The 18,304-nt window shown below is 36.7% G+C and overlaps 2 protein-coding genes across 3 annotated transcripts; one reads left to right on the forward strand and one right to left on the reverse strand.

Moving 5' to 3' along the window:
* Positions 1 to 4,575: 4,575 nt before the first annotated feature.
* Positions 4,576 to 6,217, forward strand: LOC103996250 (uncharacterized). The gene is made up of 2 exons (XM_009417129.3): positions 4,576 to 4,814; positions 5,028 to 6,217. Exon 2 carries the CDS (start codon positions 5,045 to 5,047, stop codon positions 5,909 to 5,911), a length of 867 nt encoding a protein of 288 aa, XP_009415404.2. The 5' UTR covers positions 4,576 to 4,814; positions 5,028 to 5,044; the 3' UTR covers positions 5,912 to 6,217.
* Positions 6,218 to 7,091: 874 nt separating this feature from the next.
* LOC103996249 (uncharacterized WD repeat-containing protein C2A9.03) lies at positions 7,092 to 17,720 on the reverse strand. Of its 2 annotated transcripts, XM_018830815.2 has the most exons (11): positions 17,539 to 17,720; positions 16,771 to 16,834; positions 16,085 to 16,238; positions 15,706 to 15,873; positions 15,539 to 15,625; positions 12,146 to 12,280; positions 11,889 to 11,999; positions 8,985 to 9,076; positions 8,808 to 8,913; positions 8,509 to 8,595; positions 7,092 to 7,911 (listed from the first exon to the last, which is right to left on the reverse strand). In XM_018830815.2, the coding sequence occupies exons 3-11, from the start codon at positions 16,223 to 16,225 to the stop codon at positions 7,498 to 7,500; spliced, it is 1,341 nt and encodes a 446-aa protein (XP_018686360.1). In that variant the 5' UTR covers positions 16,226 to 16,238; positions 16,771 to 16,834; positions 17,539 to 17,720; the 3' UTR covers positions 7,092 to 7,497. The 2 variants fall into 2 exon arrangements, with proteins under 2 accessions (XP_018686360.1, XP_009415403.1); XM_009417128.3 differs by lacking the exon at positions 16,771 to 16,834.
* Between the last annotated feature and the right edge of the window lie 584 nt (positions 17,721 to 18,304).

Here is an 18,304-nt window from a genome sequence, read left to right on the forward strand (position 1 = left end):
TCCGTGCATGGGGAAGAAAACTACTCGTCAAGTACTTGATTACCTTTTGGTAAAACGATGAGAGAGAGAGAGAGAGAAGATGTCATAATAAGCCAATAAATCATGCATTCCGTCTTAGAGGAAATCATGCATGCAAACATGGATGGGCCTCTCCCTGTTGCAGTCAACATGACTCTACTCATCTTCTCGGGAACACCCTTCCTCTTCGACTCCTCTCTCTCTCTCTCTCTCTCTCTCTCTCTCATCCCCTTTCTTTAATCCCTCCATGATTTTCTCCAATGTGTTCCTTAGAAATAATAAATCTCTCTCTTGCTTTAAACAAAGTAGCATAAGTACAGTCATAGGTCTGTAGCGTCCTGTTCCTGTCTACCTGTCTTCTTCCTCCTCTTCATCTTCCTCTTTATCCTCTGCCTCTTTCTCCATCTTTGTCTGCGTCGTCTCAGAAGAATATGACGTTGGAGTTGGATGCTGGATCTCACAGGAGACTTCTCCTTGGGATGCTTTACGGATTCGGCGACTCTCTTTGGTTCTCATACGCAGAAGCACGTCGGAGACACTGGTTTTAGATGAACAACTCATTGATCATTGGCATGCATGGGAAAGCCAGGCAACTTTTCTCTTTACTTCGATTGCAGCTTCTTGTCTTTTCCTTTTCTTTGTTACAAGGCGATACTTGTTGGAGAATTAGAGGTAGATGGAAAGAAGTGAATGGATTTGACTGGTTTCCCTTGTATCTCTCTTCATTGTAACCTCGGTTTCCTCTGGCTTTGTAATGTAGCAGCAAGTTGGCATCCGAAGCACAGAAACCCATTTTGTGGGAGACTTTGTTGTTTGGACTCATTTCATTCCCTTCTACTTTTGTTATCGTGGAATGCTGCAACCCTAAAACTAAATCATTCTAATCTTCTTCCCCGTGTTATCACGATCGATCTGTAATCTGGTTTAGTGTGCATTCTCATGGTCTCTTTTTGCCAGATAATATCAAGAAAATATCATCATCAAGCATTATCATTTCTTCTGCATCATAACTATGTTCTTGAACCGTGCGGTTTGACTTGGAGATAACAAAGTGGTGTTTTAGGGTTCAAGAGTTTGCTAAGCCTCTATGATTGGTGGTTGTGCAGTATGCATCCATGTGTAGTTCGTTCAATGAATGATCAATGTAATGTAATATTGCATGATTCTGTGCACCCAAATAGTTTAAGTGTTGCCATGCTTGGCTTCATTAAGCATGCACATGGCTTCATATGATCTCAAATCTGTCTGTAATTAGTACAGATTAATGCATGCTAGAGTGACTACTTATAAGGTGGATCCGTACGATCTTATCCTAACTATTTCTTAATAGAACATTTAAAGCTGCATGTACGAATGAATGCATACTACAGTAACTCACAAGTTGGATCCACATGATTTTATTAGCATACACCATTAGAACGTTTGAAGCTACATGTATTAATGCATGCTTAGAGTAGCTTACAAGATGGATCAGCATCACCCATCTTGCCAAATGGTCAATACATTTGACTTGGGTTGCCACAAACACTGATAACCCTAAAAATATTTTAATATTATGGATAAAATTATAAATGACAATAGGAGTCTTAACATTGCATTAAGACATTTATGTTTGCAAATAAAGAACAAGAAAGCAAAAAAGGATTTATAAATATTTAGGGGTCAAAAATGGATATTGGTAAAAAAATCAAGTAAAATATGAAATCAACGTATGATATGTTTCGTAAGTATCTCATAAAAAGAAAAGTTCTCTTCTCTTAAGAAATTAGACAAGGATTTGGAGAACTTTTCTTATTTGATTTTCAGAAAAAAAAAATGACAAAAAGAAATTTCAGGAAAAAGTTAAATATTAGATTATTTTTCTCCCTGAGATAAAAGAAAAACAATAAACTTCTTCACATTATTTTTGATGGAATTTAGTATATTAAGATAAGTGAAAATTTTACCTTTTCATATTATGTTTCACTTAGATATTTTCATTATAATCAAAGAATTTACATAATCAAAGAATGTAAATCCATTTATCATGAGAATTAGGTGCCATAGAAAACCTAACACTTCTCCGCTTGCAGTTACAAAAATAATCGATTTACTTATAGAAGTTTTGATATGAATTTTTTTTATATTCTTTCATCTTTTCAAAGTGGTTATTGATATATCATTTATCATGAGAATTAGGTGTCTTAGAAACCCTAACCCTACTCATTTGCGAAAACAATCAATCTATTTATAGAAGTTTGATATGAATTTTCTTATATTCTTTCATCTTTTCAAAGTGGTTATTGATATGACTAATATCATTTATCATGAGAATTAGGTACCCTAGAAACCCTAACGCTACTCGACTCTGAGTTGCGAAAATAATCGATCTATTTATAAAAGTTTGATATGAATTTTTTTTTTATATCTGTTCATCTTTAAAAAGTGGTTATTGATATGATTGATATTTCGAGTCTACGAGGACTCGGAGTCCGATCAGCATGACCTATCATGTTAGTATAAGAAAAATATCATTTGAAATATTCTATCACCATTTTCGATTCTCTAGTAAGATCTCGAGCATGAAGCGATGATCATTTTTTACACTAATTGTTGTTGTTTGAATTTGCTTGTTTTGAAAGAGATTAATAAGAGGATCCATGTCAGTTGAGTTGTCGCTTTTTTCCAGCCTAAATTAAGTGCTTTTGTCTATGTGAGCAGATGGCAAGTCAATTGGAAAGATGTGATCTTTGAGTTTAATCAGATTAAATCATTGATGTAAAATACTTGAACACAAATGGATGACCCCAGATTTGTTCTAACTCCATAAATCAATTCAATTTTCCTTTCGTAACAATTCAATTCAATTTGAGCGTGCCAATGTTTTTTGTTCTTGGAACTGTTCCACCTTCATCGTTCACACGGTGAGGAAAAGATCATAAATGTCGCCTGGATATACACTGTGATGATAAAAAAACATTAGTTAAATCTGAATAAAAATATTTCAAGATTCAAAAATAAAATTATATGATTATTATTATTATCATCATCATGTCATGATCATTCTACTATGTAGATTTAGGGCAAAATGGATAATAGAATATGTATTTAGATTTTCTCAAATTTATTAAAAATAAATAATAGAATCATATTATGGTCACTCTATTGTGTAAGTTTGAGGCAAATGCTCATATTAGAATCATTTAAAACAATGACCATGAGAAACCATGAGAGCGAAGAGGTTCAGATTAAAGCTAATAAGTGTGATATTATCTAGTCAATATCTACTCAATATCTTAATGCCACATGATCGATGTATTGGCATCACGTGGTTGACTCCTCGAAGTCATATAGTCGACTCTTCGAAGACACGTGGTTAACATTTCGATGTCATACGATCGACACCTTTGTGCCACACGATAGACTCATCGACATCAAGTGTCTGATACCTCGATACAACTTGGTAGACACCCATTGCCATCTAACTAACACCTTAGTATCATATGATTGACATCTAGTGTCGTGTGATTGATACCTTGGTACCACATAGTTAATGCACTAATACTCGACGAATCCGTCCTAGTGAATCAACCAATCACTCCCTACTGATTAATCTTCATCACGTGTCAAAGCGCTTTATCATTTCGGGCATAGCATGGGTTGATGACGGTTATGTTTGAGATCGACGCACCACGTTCCGTGAGCATATGCACTATCCAAAAATAATGACTTTGGAAACCCACTATAAAAAATGATCCCCAAGATATACACAATCCCAAATCTATTCAACAAGTTTATTGATTTAAGTATCAGAAGGATATTATCGGGAGTACCTGCATGAGGTTCGGATCGGATTGGTGAAACTTATCTTAAGATCAGCTCGAGGTAATGATCAAATTGGATTCGAATCAGCCTCAATCTCAAATAATCAAAATCTGACCAAAGGAAAAAAGATTATCTAAACCAATCCAATTCGGTTCAATCTATTTTATTAAATCAACGTAAATAGTAAGTTCAAACAATCTGTTCCGTGTCGAGTTAGTAGTTGTTGATCAGTAGGTTCCATTATGCTCATTCACCGACACCACCACTACAGTCTTTGTGACCAACACGTATCGTGATCCAAGAGTTGGTGCATTCCATTACACCCTTTCACCAACATGGAGACCCCACGTTGCGGCAAAATCCAACAAACCCAACTTGAAGATTACATTCCCATTTCTAGTGTTACAATAAACCTAATATAACACCTCATATCGAATTATGGATATTCGATGAGCTTCAACAATTTGAACCAATAAGTGAGCGAGCCTAAACGATGCGAAGTCATCACTAGACTGCCAAACATGAGCCCTGTCTTGCGGTGCCGGCGGCAGAGAGTCGCAGGACTTCACTGCTCTCACCAAACAGTGATTCAAAGGTTTGACTCATGCTTCCTCTCCCAGTCGTAATCAGAATATATCGACCAAGTCTTCGTTTCTCATGAATTTTTCAGCTTAATTTAATCGATCTGCTTGTACAAGACAAAACGGTGCACGATAATAAAAGTCTGATGTTTGACCAAATTCATTAAAGAAACAGCTTGAGAACAGTGTGGAAGAAGGATGCAAACTTGGAGGCTTGGAATCAAACTTGGAGGCTGACTTCATGCTTAATCTAGATAGAGGGTTGTTGAAGTTTCTTCATCTATAGGATCATGATAGGTCGCATGTTTGCTGTTGCCCTGAATTGATGTTCTTGAGAGGATGGATGATGGGAGAACCACTGCAAGTTTAGAGAGATTTCGTGGATGAGGTTTTGATGAATCTCTTGATCAGGTATGTGTGTAGCATCGGTTCTTTTATTATGGTGTATGCCTTCTTTTTTCAGGGCTGTGATGATTTGTAGGTTAATATGTTCATATCTAAATCACCAATAAACATTTCTGCTGTGTTCTTGGTGACCATATATGAACTATAACATGAGGTGTTTCTTTTCCTTCAAGTAGTTGAGCTGTGATCTAATTAGTAGATCATTTGTCTTGATTCCAGTTGCAGATCGGTGAACCATGGGTTGTGTCTCTTCCAAAGTGTTGACGAGATCGGGGAGCTTCCATGAAGAACTGAAACGAAGCCTCAAAGGGAGATCAAATGGATCGGAAGAACTGTTCGGTTCTAAGAATGGTGGAGACCGACTCCTTGCTCTTCCGTGCACTGCGAACTCAGTTGCTGAGCCTGAGAAGAACTCGTCTGTATCATCAACCGAGCACTCGGACACCAAACAAATCGATAAGGAAAAGCATACTGTGGATCCGGAGGCCGAGGTTTCGGATGTAGAGATCATCAATACTTGGGAGTTGTTGGCCGGTTTGGAAGAAGAAGAAGAAGAAGAACATCAAGAACAAAGCGAGAGTGATGAGCACAAGACCGAAGAGTATAAATTCGTCGTTGGTGATGAATTAAAAGCTCCTGCAAACTTCAACTCGGCATCAGATCACAAGGATGAACATCTTGTTGAAGCAGCTCAACGACACCCATCGAAGGAGAAGCCGCATGTAAGTCTTGAGCTTCCTCAAGAGCGAAGCAGTACCGGATCAAAGAGAGAAGCCATGGCGAGGGAGCTCGCACCTCTCAAACTTCCATCGATCGAGTTCTCGAAGACGGGTAGTCTGAAGGATTGGCTTCGACGAGGCGGTCAACTGATCTCCCCCGGTTCTTATGTCACCCCAAAGTTCGGCGATTTCGTCTTCCCGGAGCCAAGATACGGAGATAACAGAGATGACGATAGCAGTGTCTTCGATCCAGATTTAGTGGCACAGTTTGAGCAAGCCATGAATCAGCTATCTATGGATGAGGAGTTCGCGCTTCAACAGATCATAGAGAGCTTGCAGCAAGGTGATGAAGAAGGCATTCCGAGGGTGGAGCTGAGCTGCTGAAGGACCAAACACAAGCCAATCAACGATGGAAGCCAAGAAATGCTCTACCTTTTTCCTATGGATCAAACACCACAGTTTTCGATATCTGCTTCAGTAGGCATGCGAAATCCGACTCAAAATTGTCGTTGAGGCTGTAAACAATGCACGACCACTCCTTGATAGATGCTTAATTGCATCAGAGATACACAAAATTTGGGGAAGCAAATAGATCTGCTTACTGGTTGGCAATTTTCTATAGAACTACTGTTTTTGTTTTTTGTAATCGAGTCTTTGAGTTAATAAAATTATTTCTTTTGGTAAAAAGAACATGAGACTAGTCATAGCTTCAAATTAACCCATGATTTCTTTGTTTCACATCTTCAAGTTTGACATGAATGAATGTTCTTGAAACAAGAACATACTGGAGAAGTTAAACCAAGGTTTTCAAATTGCAGAAAGAAGAGCACCAAGTCACTGAAGAATTCCTTGTGCACAAAGAAATATAATCTTGTGCCAAAGCAAAGAGAAAACAAAATGATTGAAATATCTCATCCATATGATGACCACACATTAAACAGGGTTTAGCAGCTCCCAATAGAAACAAACAGAGGGTGGGATAATGAGGATTTTCCTAATTGATGGAGGGAGCCCAACATGGATAATTCAAATTAAGAAATCTAAATAATTGGCATTTAAATGATTGGTTAAAATAAATAACCCTCTAAAAATTAAAATTTTTGATTCTTTTTAAGAGCAATTTTGCAATCAAAAGACAGATAAGTGCACTGTCATATACCATTTATAACATCAAAACATGGATAAAAGGACTATTTATAGTATTGATTGTTAATGAGAATGAACTAAAGATAAGTGCACTGTCATTACCATTTATCAAACTATCTAAACCACTGTTTTTTTTTTGTGTGTGTGGATAAAAATGCTTTGGTGAACCTTTCCCACCCAAACACTTCACAAGAACAATTCAAAGGTACAAATCAGAGGGTTACATATTGAGAGTAATATTTGCTTCATGGTTTTTTATTATCATTTCATCAAGTCAGAAAGGGAAAAAGCAACCGAGATCACCCCAATTGAACCATGCTGATACATTTGCAGAAAAGGATAGGAGGCGTTAATAAGAGCTAATAAGAGCAGAACCACACAAAAACAGGAAGCTGAAAATATTCTGATGAACAACAAATACAAGAATGACAATGAGGATTATGATTACATCAGAATCAACTCCAACTTTATGGAGACAGCTGACCAGAAGAGCACAGCAGGAACTAATTTTAATTTCTTTCAAACTTACTAGTCCTGCATCTGTACATGTCTTTATACATTTTAACAGTGAATAAACAGCAGATACACTTATAGTTTCCCTGTTAATATCAAATCTCTAAAAAAAGGAGCTACATCTGAGTTTTGTCTTTCATCCCCTTTGCACTCTTTCTTCTATTCCCTCTTCCCTTTGTTCCACATACAGATCTGAATACGACAATGATGACGACGACAACAACAACAAGAAGCTGCGACAAGATCACCCCGGTTATACAGATCCGAGTACATGCATACATAAAACAAGTAATACCCCTGGTTATACATGGCTACAATAGTGAATCAAAGTAGGAGTAATTCCGTAGGCGACTATACTGTAAGAGACTTCCATAGGTTCTGTCCCACACCCCGACAAACAGAGCTTCTGTATCTGGGCTGAACGACATGCCTGAGATCTCACCAAAGAAGTCAAGTTCCTGTCGCTTGTTATACCCATTTCTAACATCAAAGATATGAACAAAATCGGCAGGTTCAGCCATCGCCATAAATCGACCGTCAGATGTGAAGCGAATTGATCGGATGGCACCAAGATTGCCCCTCAACACAGAGACAGACTTGGAGAGATTTCTGATGTCCCAGATGCGGCAGGTCTTGTCCTGGTTACCAGTGGCAAATGTCTGGCCATCAGGATTCCATGCTGATGCAAAAGAGAAGTCCAAGTGACCTAGCAAAGCATGGACAGTCTGCAAAAACCAAGGGTCACGAACTTGATTTTCATTCAACTTGTTCTAAAGTAACAAACTCTAGATACTTCTTACATAGTTATTAAATTTCCCTTTTGAACAAAAAACACAAAAGCAAACTCTTTTCAGCACAGAAACATTTCCACTGTTTTTCAATTTTCTTTTGTCCAATACACAAGAAAATGGTAATGATGCCTGATCCAAAATCATAGGACTGATGAACTTTGAAATTCCAGGTACGTCATATTTGAAAAAGCACTCTTCTCCTCAAAATTAGAAGTCACAGTCGACACTTGTTACCAAACTAAGTTTTAACAAGAAAATGATATTCCAACCATGGTTCACCTTACCGGTCCATACCGGTATACTGACTGGCTATTAGTATAGTATGTACCGATGTATGTTGCATGATATCGTGAGGTATACCGCCAGACTAGTATGTACCAGTCATACCGAGCAGCATACCGTGGTATGGCAAACCTTGATTTCAACTATTATTCTAAAAAGAAAACCAGAACCATACATATTTATCTCAAATTTCAATGATGACTGTGTTCATTATACCATCAGTTCATGTGCAGTACTCGTACAACTAACCTTTCCAGTATGAGCATCAACCAATATACCCTCAGGGTCATCTCCAACAACGACAACAAGCTTTGCATCAGGACTTAGTGATGTATGCTGCAAATGAAATTAAATTACAACATGAGTGCTATGTAAATGATCTATACTACACAAGAAATTAGTGACACTACCCAATGTCAGGTTCCAATGGACTACCATGGACAGCTTACAATATTGTTTATGTAGCCATAAGTGGAGCACAACTAGACAATAAACAGGAAATGCACCTGACAACTAGAGGATACACAGGAAATGCGCTTGACACTTACATTCACTGGCCACTGAAAGCGGAAATGCTTGCAAAGCTGAAACTTTTCCATGTCAAAATCTCGTACTCCAGAGTCATTATTTGAAGACATGAAGTGAACAGCACCACTGAGTATGTTACAATTTCAAGTCAGTAAAAGACATGCATGTAAATGATGGTGGCAAGAAAGACAAATTACCTGGCACTGTCATAAATTTCCAACGCATTCGTGATTGCATTGTCATCGTAGGTTGTCCGGCAGCAAAAGCTTATTCCTTCCCGATCTAAGAACTTATTTCAAACATTAAGGTAAAATAATATCAGATAACATGCTCTTTGGCAATCATGTATGTACAAGCAATGTTGTACAGCAGATGAAAGGCTATCACATACAATGCATATCAACATTATTGATTGTTCATAATTCAAATTACAGAAAACAAGTACCTGATTAGCATACTCTTTTACAAAATAAGTATATGATTCAGGGGTAGAAACAAGCACATAAGTGAAAGTTGTTCCACAAGATGGTCTCACGAATCAGGATATACAAGAACGAAGAAAATTTTACCTTTTCAGAAAGAAGGCAAAAATAAAAGAAATGCAGATAGAATTGGACTCACGTCGAGGATAATGACTATTACTTCAAATTCAAATTAAACTACTTTTTATATAAAGATTTGGAAGCAACATCATGCTCATTATGTAAAAAGGTTTAAGAGATATATCTTGAAAAATATTCCTTAAACAAGTCCAAACTGTACGAGAAGGACTATATCCAAAAAGACCTAGTACACTAAGACTTGTGAGCATGTTTAAGATGCTGGCACATGATAAGTGAATGCTGCCAACAGGAAAGCAGAGTTCTGGCATCTTCTAAAAAGTATTTATCACATTATCAACAATACACAAACACACAGAAATTGATCTCACAATGCATGTGAAAAGCTCCAGTAGGTTCAGAGCAATTGTTTTGCAATAAAAATCTTATAAATATATAAAAAAATAATGCAACCAACCCTAGAGATCCTTTATATCATTACAAGTATAGATATAGGAAGATTAAGAGTTTTCACAAGTATATAAGATTAAAAAAATCATGCAAATCCAGCAGAAGATTAAGCTTCACAGATTCTTTGCTTTGTTTATGCATGTAACCTTGAAAGAAAAAGCCCTTATTACATCAGAATATAAACTGTTAAGAAAAATCAAGTAAGAATATAATATTAATCCAGTAATATTGAAATTCCATACATTATCACATTCCAGCTTCCTCTACCACAAAATTTAGTAAAATTCACCTTCAAACCCATAAAAAATCCACACAAGTGAATTTCTGCAGTCAGCAATGATGGTAGCTTAGCATTAAACATTTCTTAGCAACTTCAGGACAGTGTTAACACTTAACCATAGACCAAGGATTGCTGTACCACCCGAAACGGTATGGCTTGGGCAGTACATACTGGTCCAGGCATGGACCGATACACGGACCACCCCGTTTCTGGTGGTCCGAATTAAAATATTTTAAAAAATCAAAAAGTGGTGGGCCCCAGTCCATTTCAGCATTAAAAATATATTAAAAAAGAAGATTAGGGCCCTTCTCGTGTGTGAAGTCGCCTCTTGTAGCTGCAGTGCTGCAACGGTGCTGCCTTTTCACCACTTCACCACTGCGATGCTGCAGCGGCACTGTCTCTTCGTGCTTCGACGCTGCTGCTGCTGCCACTACTTCCCAGGTCTCGTTACACTTCTTCTCCTCCTTTTCTTTCTTCTTCCTTCTTTCTCTTTTTCTCCACCGTACCTTCCTTTTCAACCTCTTTTTCTTCCTTGTCGAAACACCGGTATGCACCGGTGTACCATGTGTCGGTACACCAGTATGAGGTGGCACGTGCGGTGCTGTTGGCCGGTCAGCACATCAGCTCGGACCAGTAAGTCAAACATCGCCATAGACCACTCTTCAGATTGTCTTTCTGTAGCAAGAGCTGGTCTAACCGCCATACAGGAAGCAAAACCACTAACACCTAGTGAGGTACAGGATAAATCCAGTTAACTTGGTCAATAGATATAGGCTCGATTGTTAACACAATAGCATTAAGACTGATCTGGTAAAAAGTTATGTGGTCTAGGTCACATAGAGATATTCCAACCGATAATGTGGAGTACAGACAATTAGTGTGACATATAGGACCTTCCCCAACATAGAAAAGATTTTGCAAAGGGAGATGATCATCAGATAAGGAAATAACTTTATATTAACAATAAAATAAGATATCAATTCCAATTTAACAGTTAAGACTCTTGTAAACAAATTGAAACCACTGCAGATCTTCACCGAAGATTCAGATAGAAATCGAGCAGTTAAAATAAAAACTTTCTAAAAACTTGCAATCTTTTTCAGCCAAGTACTTCAGTTACTTCTAGACATGAATTGAAGCAGGTGCGCAGGATTTTGATCATTTGGTCCTCAAATTTTGAAACTTCTACTCCTTCTCAGTATGCTTGTGCAGTTATTTAGACTTTCCAGACATTCATGACACCCTTACTCCATGCACCAATTTAAAGTTCTATTTGTACACATGTTTCAGTTCAATAGGTTATGCCACTTATCCATTGTCCCCACTTCAATGGACCACATTTACCAATATATGACTTCTAACACTTTCCCTTCATGAACCAAGTCTACTAAATGCCTTGTGGACCAAAATTTCACAAAATAGGAATCTCCTTTTCCTTTCTTACCTTTCACACTAGTGGACATGTGCTTAACTAGAACATTGATGCATACTTCCATGCTTGAAATATCTATTGAATGCATTTTCATCTTATCCATTTCCCTAAAAATCAACATCACCATGAGAGAAACATTTTTTTCTTAACCACACAGCAATTAGTATTATAAGCACCCACGAAAATCTTTACAAGTTAAGGGAAACAAGTTGGTCAAACTTGTGCATTAATAATGATAGCAAAATTACTTTGACAGAGATACAGCTAACCAGTCACTAAGTCAAGGAATAACACAGAAGTAGAAATACCTCTGTATTAACACACCTCCAAACTACCACAAATTTTTGCATACATAGATGGAGGAAATAAAATAAAATACCTTGCAGATAAGTTCTCCTTGGAATCCTCCTGCCACAAGCAAGTTATCTTTTACAGTCAGTGTGCTGACCTGAGTTTGAGAAAACCCTTCCAACAAGCTTCCAGGGTGTTTCTGCAGCCAAAGACGAGACTTTTTGTGTAAGCTTAACTGGGAAGTAGGTGGATCAGAATAATGCAGACAAAATTTCAGTATACAGATCACAGCTACCGAGATCAGTCAGAAGCATTAAAATAGGATAGCAGATGAATAGAACATACCTCGCATGGCGCTATGTGCCCTGAAACATTCATAACTTCATATTTCTCACCATTTAGCGCAGACCAGTGCAGCACAGAATAGTGTGACATTAAGTACACATCATGCTTTGATGTAGCACAAACCAAATTTCTTAGCTGCAAATTTGTAAAATAATCAAGCCACTTAAGTCCAATGTTTTGCAGTGAACTTCAAAAATAAACATATAAGAACCTAGGCTCATATGATGCGATATAAGTAACAAAGAGTTTCCTATACAGGGTAAAAGAACTGCAAAATATGAAATATTCAAAAGCATTCTGGATGACATTGATATAAATGGACCTAAACATATTTAAGGAATGGTGAACAAGCACGGTCATCTTTTAGATGTGTCAGCAACAATCATAATTTGAGTAGTATGGATGTTTCCACACAACACGACTGCAACAGTTTGAAGTTTCACTCAGAGAAAAATCAGATGGGAGACCACTGAACAAAGCTCCTACTGATAGCAACTAGATATGGATGCAAATCTGGATAATTATGCAGTAAGACCTCCTAGTTTGGTCCTCAATGTACATAAAATTGGTTGAAGAACATGAAAAGTGATGTTCAAGAACCAGAAATTTTTTTCTGACTCCTATAGATCAAAGCTGGCAGCTATTGTAAAACTGATAACCTGTTAAAACAGATAACCTGTGCAATGAGTCAGTGTTAGTCCTATTCCTGTCCTAGCTTGAATTTGACAGCAAGTAGCTTGAGCACAATGATAACCAGAAACATCATTTAATTCCAACCATTCAAGGGTAGCTACATGGATAACCTTTAGTCGTTTAGCCAATTGAAGATGATGCCCGTAATACCCCACAACTCTTTCTTAACCAGGTCATTCCTGATTTTTTTCACCATCTCATGGCACCTCTATTTAAATCATCTCAGATCATCAGTTGTCCTTGAGAACAAAGAAACAAAGTGCTATCATCATTCATCTGGCACGCACTCACTGTCAGAATTTTGTTAAATAAGTAATCCATTGATCCCTTGCATACCAAAAATTTATAGGGATGTGTCAGCTACAGTTAACTTTTTTTTCAACTTTGCATCTTCATCAGCAATTGAGTTTTTCAACAAAACACTATCTCCAACACTTGCAGTAATGTCAACGTCTAACTATACCATACGCTTGATCCTATTAAATACCATATAATTCCTCCATCTTTTATTCACTTGTAACCTTTGACGCCTTCTATGGTAGCTCCCAAATCTACGTTCCTATACCCTTAACTGTAACACCATCTTCAATGCTCAAATTAGTACAGTGATCAGCATAAAACATTAAAGCATGCTCTTTTAACAACTGATTCCTAGATGCAAAACTCAGGAATTAAATATCTTTATAGTCAAGCTACCTTTGTCAGACTGATTCATGACTTTTCCACTCTAACATCATTAGGCATATCAATCCACAAGTTCCTAGTCTAAGTTCTGAAGTCAACTTAATCCTGATTTCAAAGTATCTGCATCACTCCTATCTTTCATCCTAGTAGGGAAAGTTTAATTGGCTATACTTTTTTACTGTCTTTCCTAGATTACATGAACTGGAAACTAAAATATCGTAAGATGACAAGATCCAGAACTATATCATTGCTCCCTCAAATAAAAATGTCTCGATGTATTATTCAAAAAGCTTTTTTTACTTCCTGATGTGACCATTCAACTCTTCCATGAATAGCATCCACTTTTATGTTCTTGCATGCTGTCTGCTCTGGTGATGGGTTTACAAGGTAGGCACCATACTATATCATGTGTGCATCTGCCATACCCATGACATCAGATTCCAAGGTCACAAATGAAAACACAAGACCTATTTGATGTGTGTTTGTGCATGCATGTGCAAACCGTGCACTGCCACGACATGTCACAACTCCACATGGTAAGCACACACCCAAAGTACATACTCTATACTCTATAGTCTATACCACAAAACATGACCTGGTATGCGAGAACTATTCAATACTTCGATTTAACAATCTATTCTTCTTCAAGTATTCCAAATCTTTCCAGAATTCCTTTTGTAGTGTATTCAACTAAATCACTAGAACATTTTTATATAAATACAAAAGATTGTCCCGAAACACCACATCCCACTAGTCACAAAACATAAGCTAGAGGGGGATCCAAATTAACATTTCGAATCAATCTACTATGGCACATTTTGTAAAATTTTCCCACAGCTAAATGATAGATATTCAAACAAATTACACATATTTGAAAACTTCTTGGTCATAGATACAAGAGAAAAAAAAAAACCTGTTGTTACATAACTCATTTCTTGACACGCTTGTGCGCTGACATTGTTGCCATATCTTTAAATCTAAAGTCTGCAAAGTCCACCCTCATAAAACAACAAATTCCAACACTACTATCTAAGCACCAAGAACCTTTCAGTTTGAATAATCGACATAAATATGCATTGAACTAAATGCTATTCACTTCTTGCTCAAACAAGAAGATAGAAATGTCAACCTACACCTTTCAAGGTCCATGCAGTCTATGTTCGCCTCTATTTGTGAGAAACAACATCATGGAATTGTCTACCTGCATTTTCCTGGGCTCCCAATCTTCTTCCAAAATCTGTGTGGTTTATGATTCCCTCTATTCATGTACAAACATATAGTAGAATAATGCTTACATGCTTTGCTGAACAACCAACTCACTGATGACAAAAATAAACTTGGCAAAAGATACTGCTCAAAAGGAGTGCAATAAATATAGATATACATACACATAGATAAAGGGATAGACATCACTCGCCTTTGTGGTACAAGAAAACACAGATCAATTGAAAGAAGGAAAATTCATGAAAAGGATATCAAAACAAAGCAAGAATGAAGGAGCATGAAATTGGAATAGAGCCAATAAGCAAGATATTGGCATAAAGCATGACATACATGCTTAGCCAAGAAAAGATATGCTATGAGGCCAGATATATATCTTACACATAGCAAACTGTAGCTATCGAGCAAGATTCTGAAAAGCAACAAGAGCCAGATTTTAGTTAATACAAATTAAATATTATTATCTTCCATCACATAGCATCCCCCTCATCTACAATTAAATGCAAAATTTTGCCTTCCATGTACCAAAGCTTTAAAATTGAACAAATTAGAAAACACTTCTATAGGTATGCTTTCTAAAAAAAAAAAACTTGACTCAAGCCATTTATAAACTACTTGTCTCCTAAATCAATAGGCTGAAGGAAATTCTGATTGATGCTTCACGATGTGAACTAATGAATTCAAATCAATACACAGCTCAAACCTGGATGTAGATACAGCAAAATATCATAAATAAAATTGCAACACAGCAGAATAAACCATAGCTAAGCCCAACAATGTACCATATTAGCTCACCTGGAAATGAAGAATAGTTGATTTCACAGATCTTGTATTTCGCTGGAACTCATAATACATGCCACCTTTATCAGTTTGTTTGCAATCCTACATAATAATGAACATATAAAGGAGTGTAACAAGAAAATTTTAAAAGTTAAGTTTGTTTTTCTAACAAAGCTTCATGCCTTTTCTGATGCTTCCCCAGAATTTCGAACATTCTCATAGTTTTTGTATTGTTCTAATCTCGTTTTCCTGTACCTCTCCCGTGTAATATTTAGTGTATCCCATGGTATTCCTTGGATATCTTTTCCTTTCCTTGCTTGAGCAGCAGATATATCAGTTGCCCTTCCATTCTGACAAATTCAAAATCCTTTTTCATTAAGTTGCAAACAAATATCAGAATTGAAACAACCACTGTAGCAACCTAAGGTACAACAATGAGAAGAGCATTCTTCAAACTATCCAAGATGTGCAACTGCAAAGAGGTGGTAGTAGTATAGATAATAGAAAGCCTTGAAAACACAAAAGCAACTTAAAAGAATGCTGGAAGAGATATAAGCATACCAAAGAGCCATATTCTTCATCATCAGAATCAGAATCTCCTAGACCCCTCCCTTGAAATTCTTCATACATATCATCTTCTACATCACCCATTTCATAATCCTCTGCCATCTCATCCATATTGTCACTACGGTAATGTTGCATTTAGTTTATGCCTCTGCCATATCAAATTTCAAGTAAAGAAAAAAAAAAGTTATCTGCACAGAAATATACACCAAAAAAAAATTAAGATAACAAAAATCTTAAAGAAACCCTGATGAACAAAATATAATGACTTTTCAACACTTCAGAAAAAGCAATAATGCCCACTCATCTATGACTTTTCAACACTTCAAAGAAAAGCAATAATGACCACACATCTACATATTAGAAACTTCCAGTAATAACCAATACACCACCCATATTCCACAGTATGCTAGTTCCATAAGATGCAATTCTATTCTATACCACACTTTGTCCATTTGAAGATTATGCATAACAATGAGATGGCAGTGCATAACTCCCAAAACATAGAAAACATGATTATCAATGACTATCATGCAACTAATCCAAACTAGCATTAGTTTGTAAATGCTTAAATCTTAGTGTAGCATACAGTAAAATATTTGCAAGTATTGCTTATCAAGAACAGATGAGAATAGAAGGTTGGATAGATAACTTAGATAGATGACATCTAACTATCTAAGTACCTTGGAAATGCTACTACGACTCATGTAGTAACCAGGAGAAATCACCAAAATCTACCTCATCTCCCTGGTAATATGTGATAAACAAACTTTAAAAAAAATACTATCCCATAAAGTCAAATTTCAAAAGAAAATCAGCCATTTTTTTTACTGATATTCGCAAAGAAGAACATTAAGAAAGATGTTCTGGATATCATTCTATAATCATACCAATAAACTAATTAATTACTTACAGAAAATATTTCGGGGAATAACAAGAAATCTCTGCTCAAATTTAATTGCAAAGCCAACAGAAAGAACGCCAACGAAATATGAAGAATTTCAAATAAAGACGAAAAAGAAAAAGAAGATGGTAACATAAGCTTATTCCAAGATCAAAAAGTAACTTAAAAAGGACCTCAAGATCTCTAACAAATATGAGGCTACGAATCGTTACATGAAATCAATATAATCAACCCCGTAAGTGATCAACTTTTAACTCCTTTTCTGTATCAATTTCTTTAAAACCTCACGGAAAACATAAAGATAAAAGAAAAAAGGAAAACACCTTGAGGAACCTAAAGGAGAAGAAGCTAAACAACCAACAGAGATCCGTGAAACGAAGCAACAATAGGAAACAAAATCTAGACTTTCGCAGAAATAAACGTAATTGACATCATCAAGAAAGTAAACAACCAACAGTGGCAGCTCATACACAGATAAATTACAACCCAAGCAGAAAATTTCATGAAAAAGTGGGGATTTTTATTTTCTTGTTTATCCGCTGCGCACCTGTTCTAGGGTTCCGGAGGCCCGCAGATCTCGATCGAGGCGATGAGTGGCTTCAATCCGGGGTTAGGAATCCGAAGAATCGGACGCCTTCCGACCGCAAGCAGAAGGAATTGAGGGGAATAAATAGAATCTGATTCGGAACGGCGCTTTTTTTGGGCCTTTTTTTATTGTCTTTATTGGAGTTACCAACGAGAAATATAAGGGGACGAGAGGGACAGGATATGGATAAATGTGATGGTCGGCATATGCTACCGACTCTTCGTGTCTGCTCCCTAAAATTACGAAATTGCCATTCCAGGGTCAAGATTTATTTGTTGACCGTGTTTTATATATAATCAGATAAAAGGCTTCATTGGTTGCATAGCTGCATGCCATGTTCCTCATCCTTGAGCATAAGAAAATTTTTATTTTTAATTTTTTACTTAATTAGTGGATCAAGTTTAGATAACATATACAATTTCCCTATGATCCTTAGCTCAAGTAATTATACAATATATGCATATATATAAATATTAAATTAAATGTTGTAAGAAGAAAATGATATTCAAATGAAAAAACACTTCTTCTTGAAAGAAAATTATAGTTTTCTAATGTGATAACAATTAGTCAGCTAATCCATGGGGGTAAGCTGAGGCAAAGGTGGCTTGTGAATAAAGAGAGTTTTTAGGGTCATACATCACACTGAAGAAAGATCCTTTACTGTGTGCACCCTCACTCACTGTACAATGGTTATCCTCAGAGATTTCAACCACTGTTGGCTGATGGA

The sequence above is a fragment of the Musa acuminata genome, chromosome BXJ3-8 (assembly GCF_036884655.1).
Source record: "Musa acuminata AAA Group cultivar baxijiao chromosome BXJ3-8, Cavendish_Baxijiao_AAA, whole genome shotgun sequence".
NCBI classification, from domain to species: Eukaryota; Viridiplantae; Streptophyta; class Magnoliopsida; order Zingiberales; family Musaceae; genus Musa; species Musa acuminata.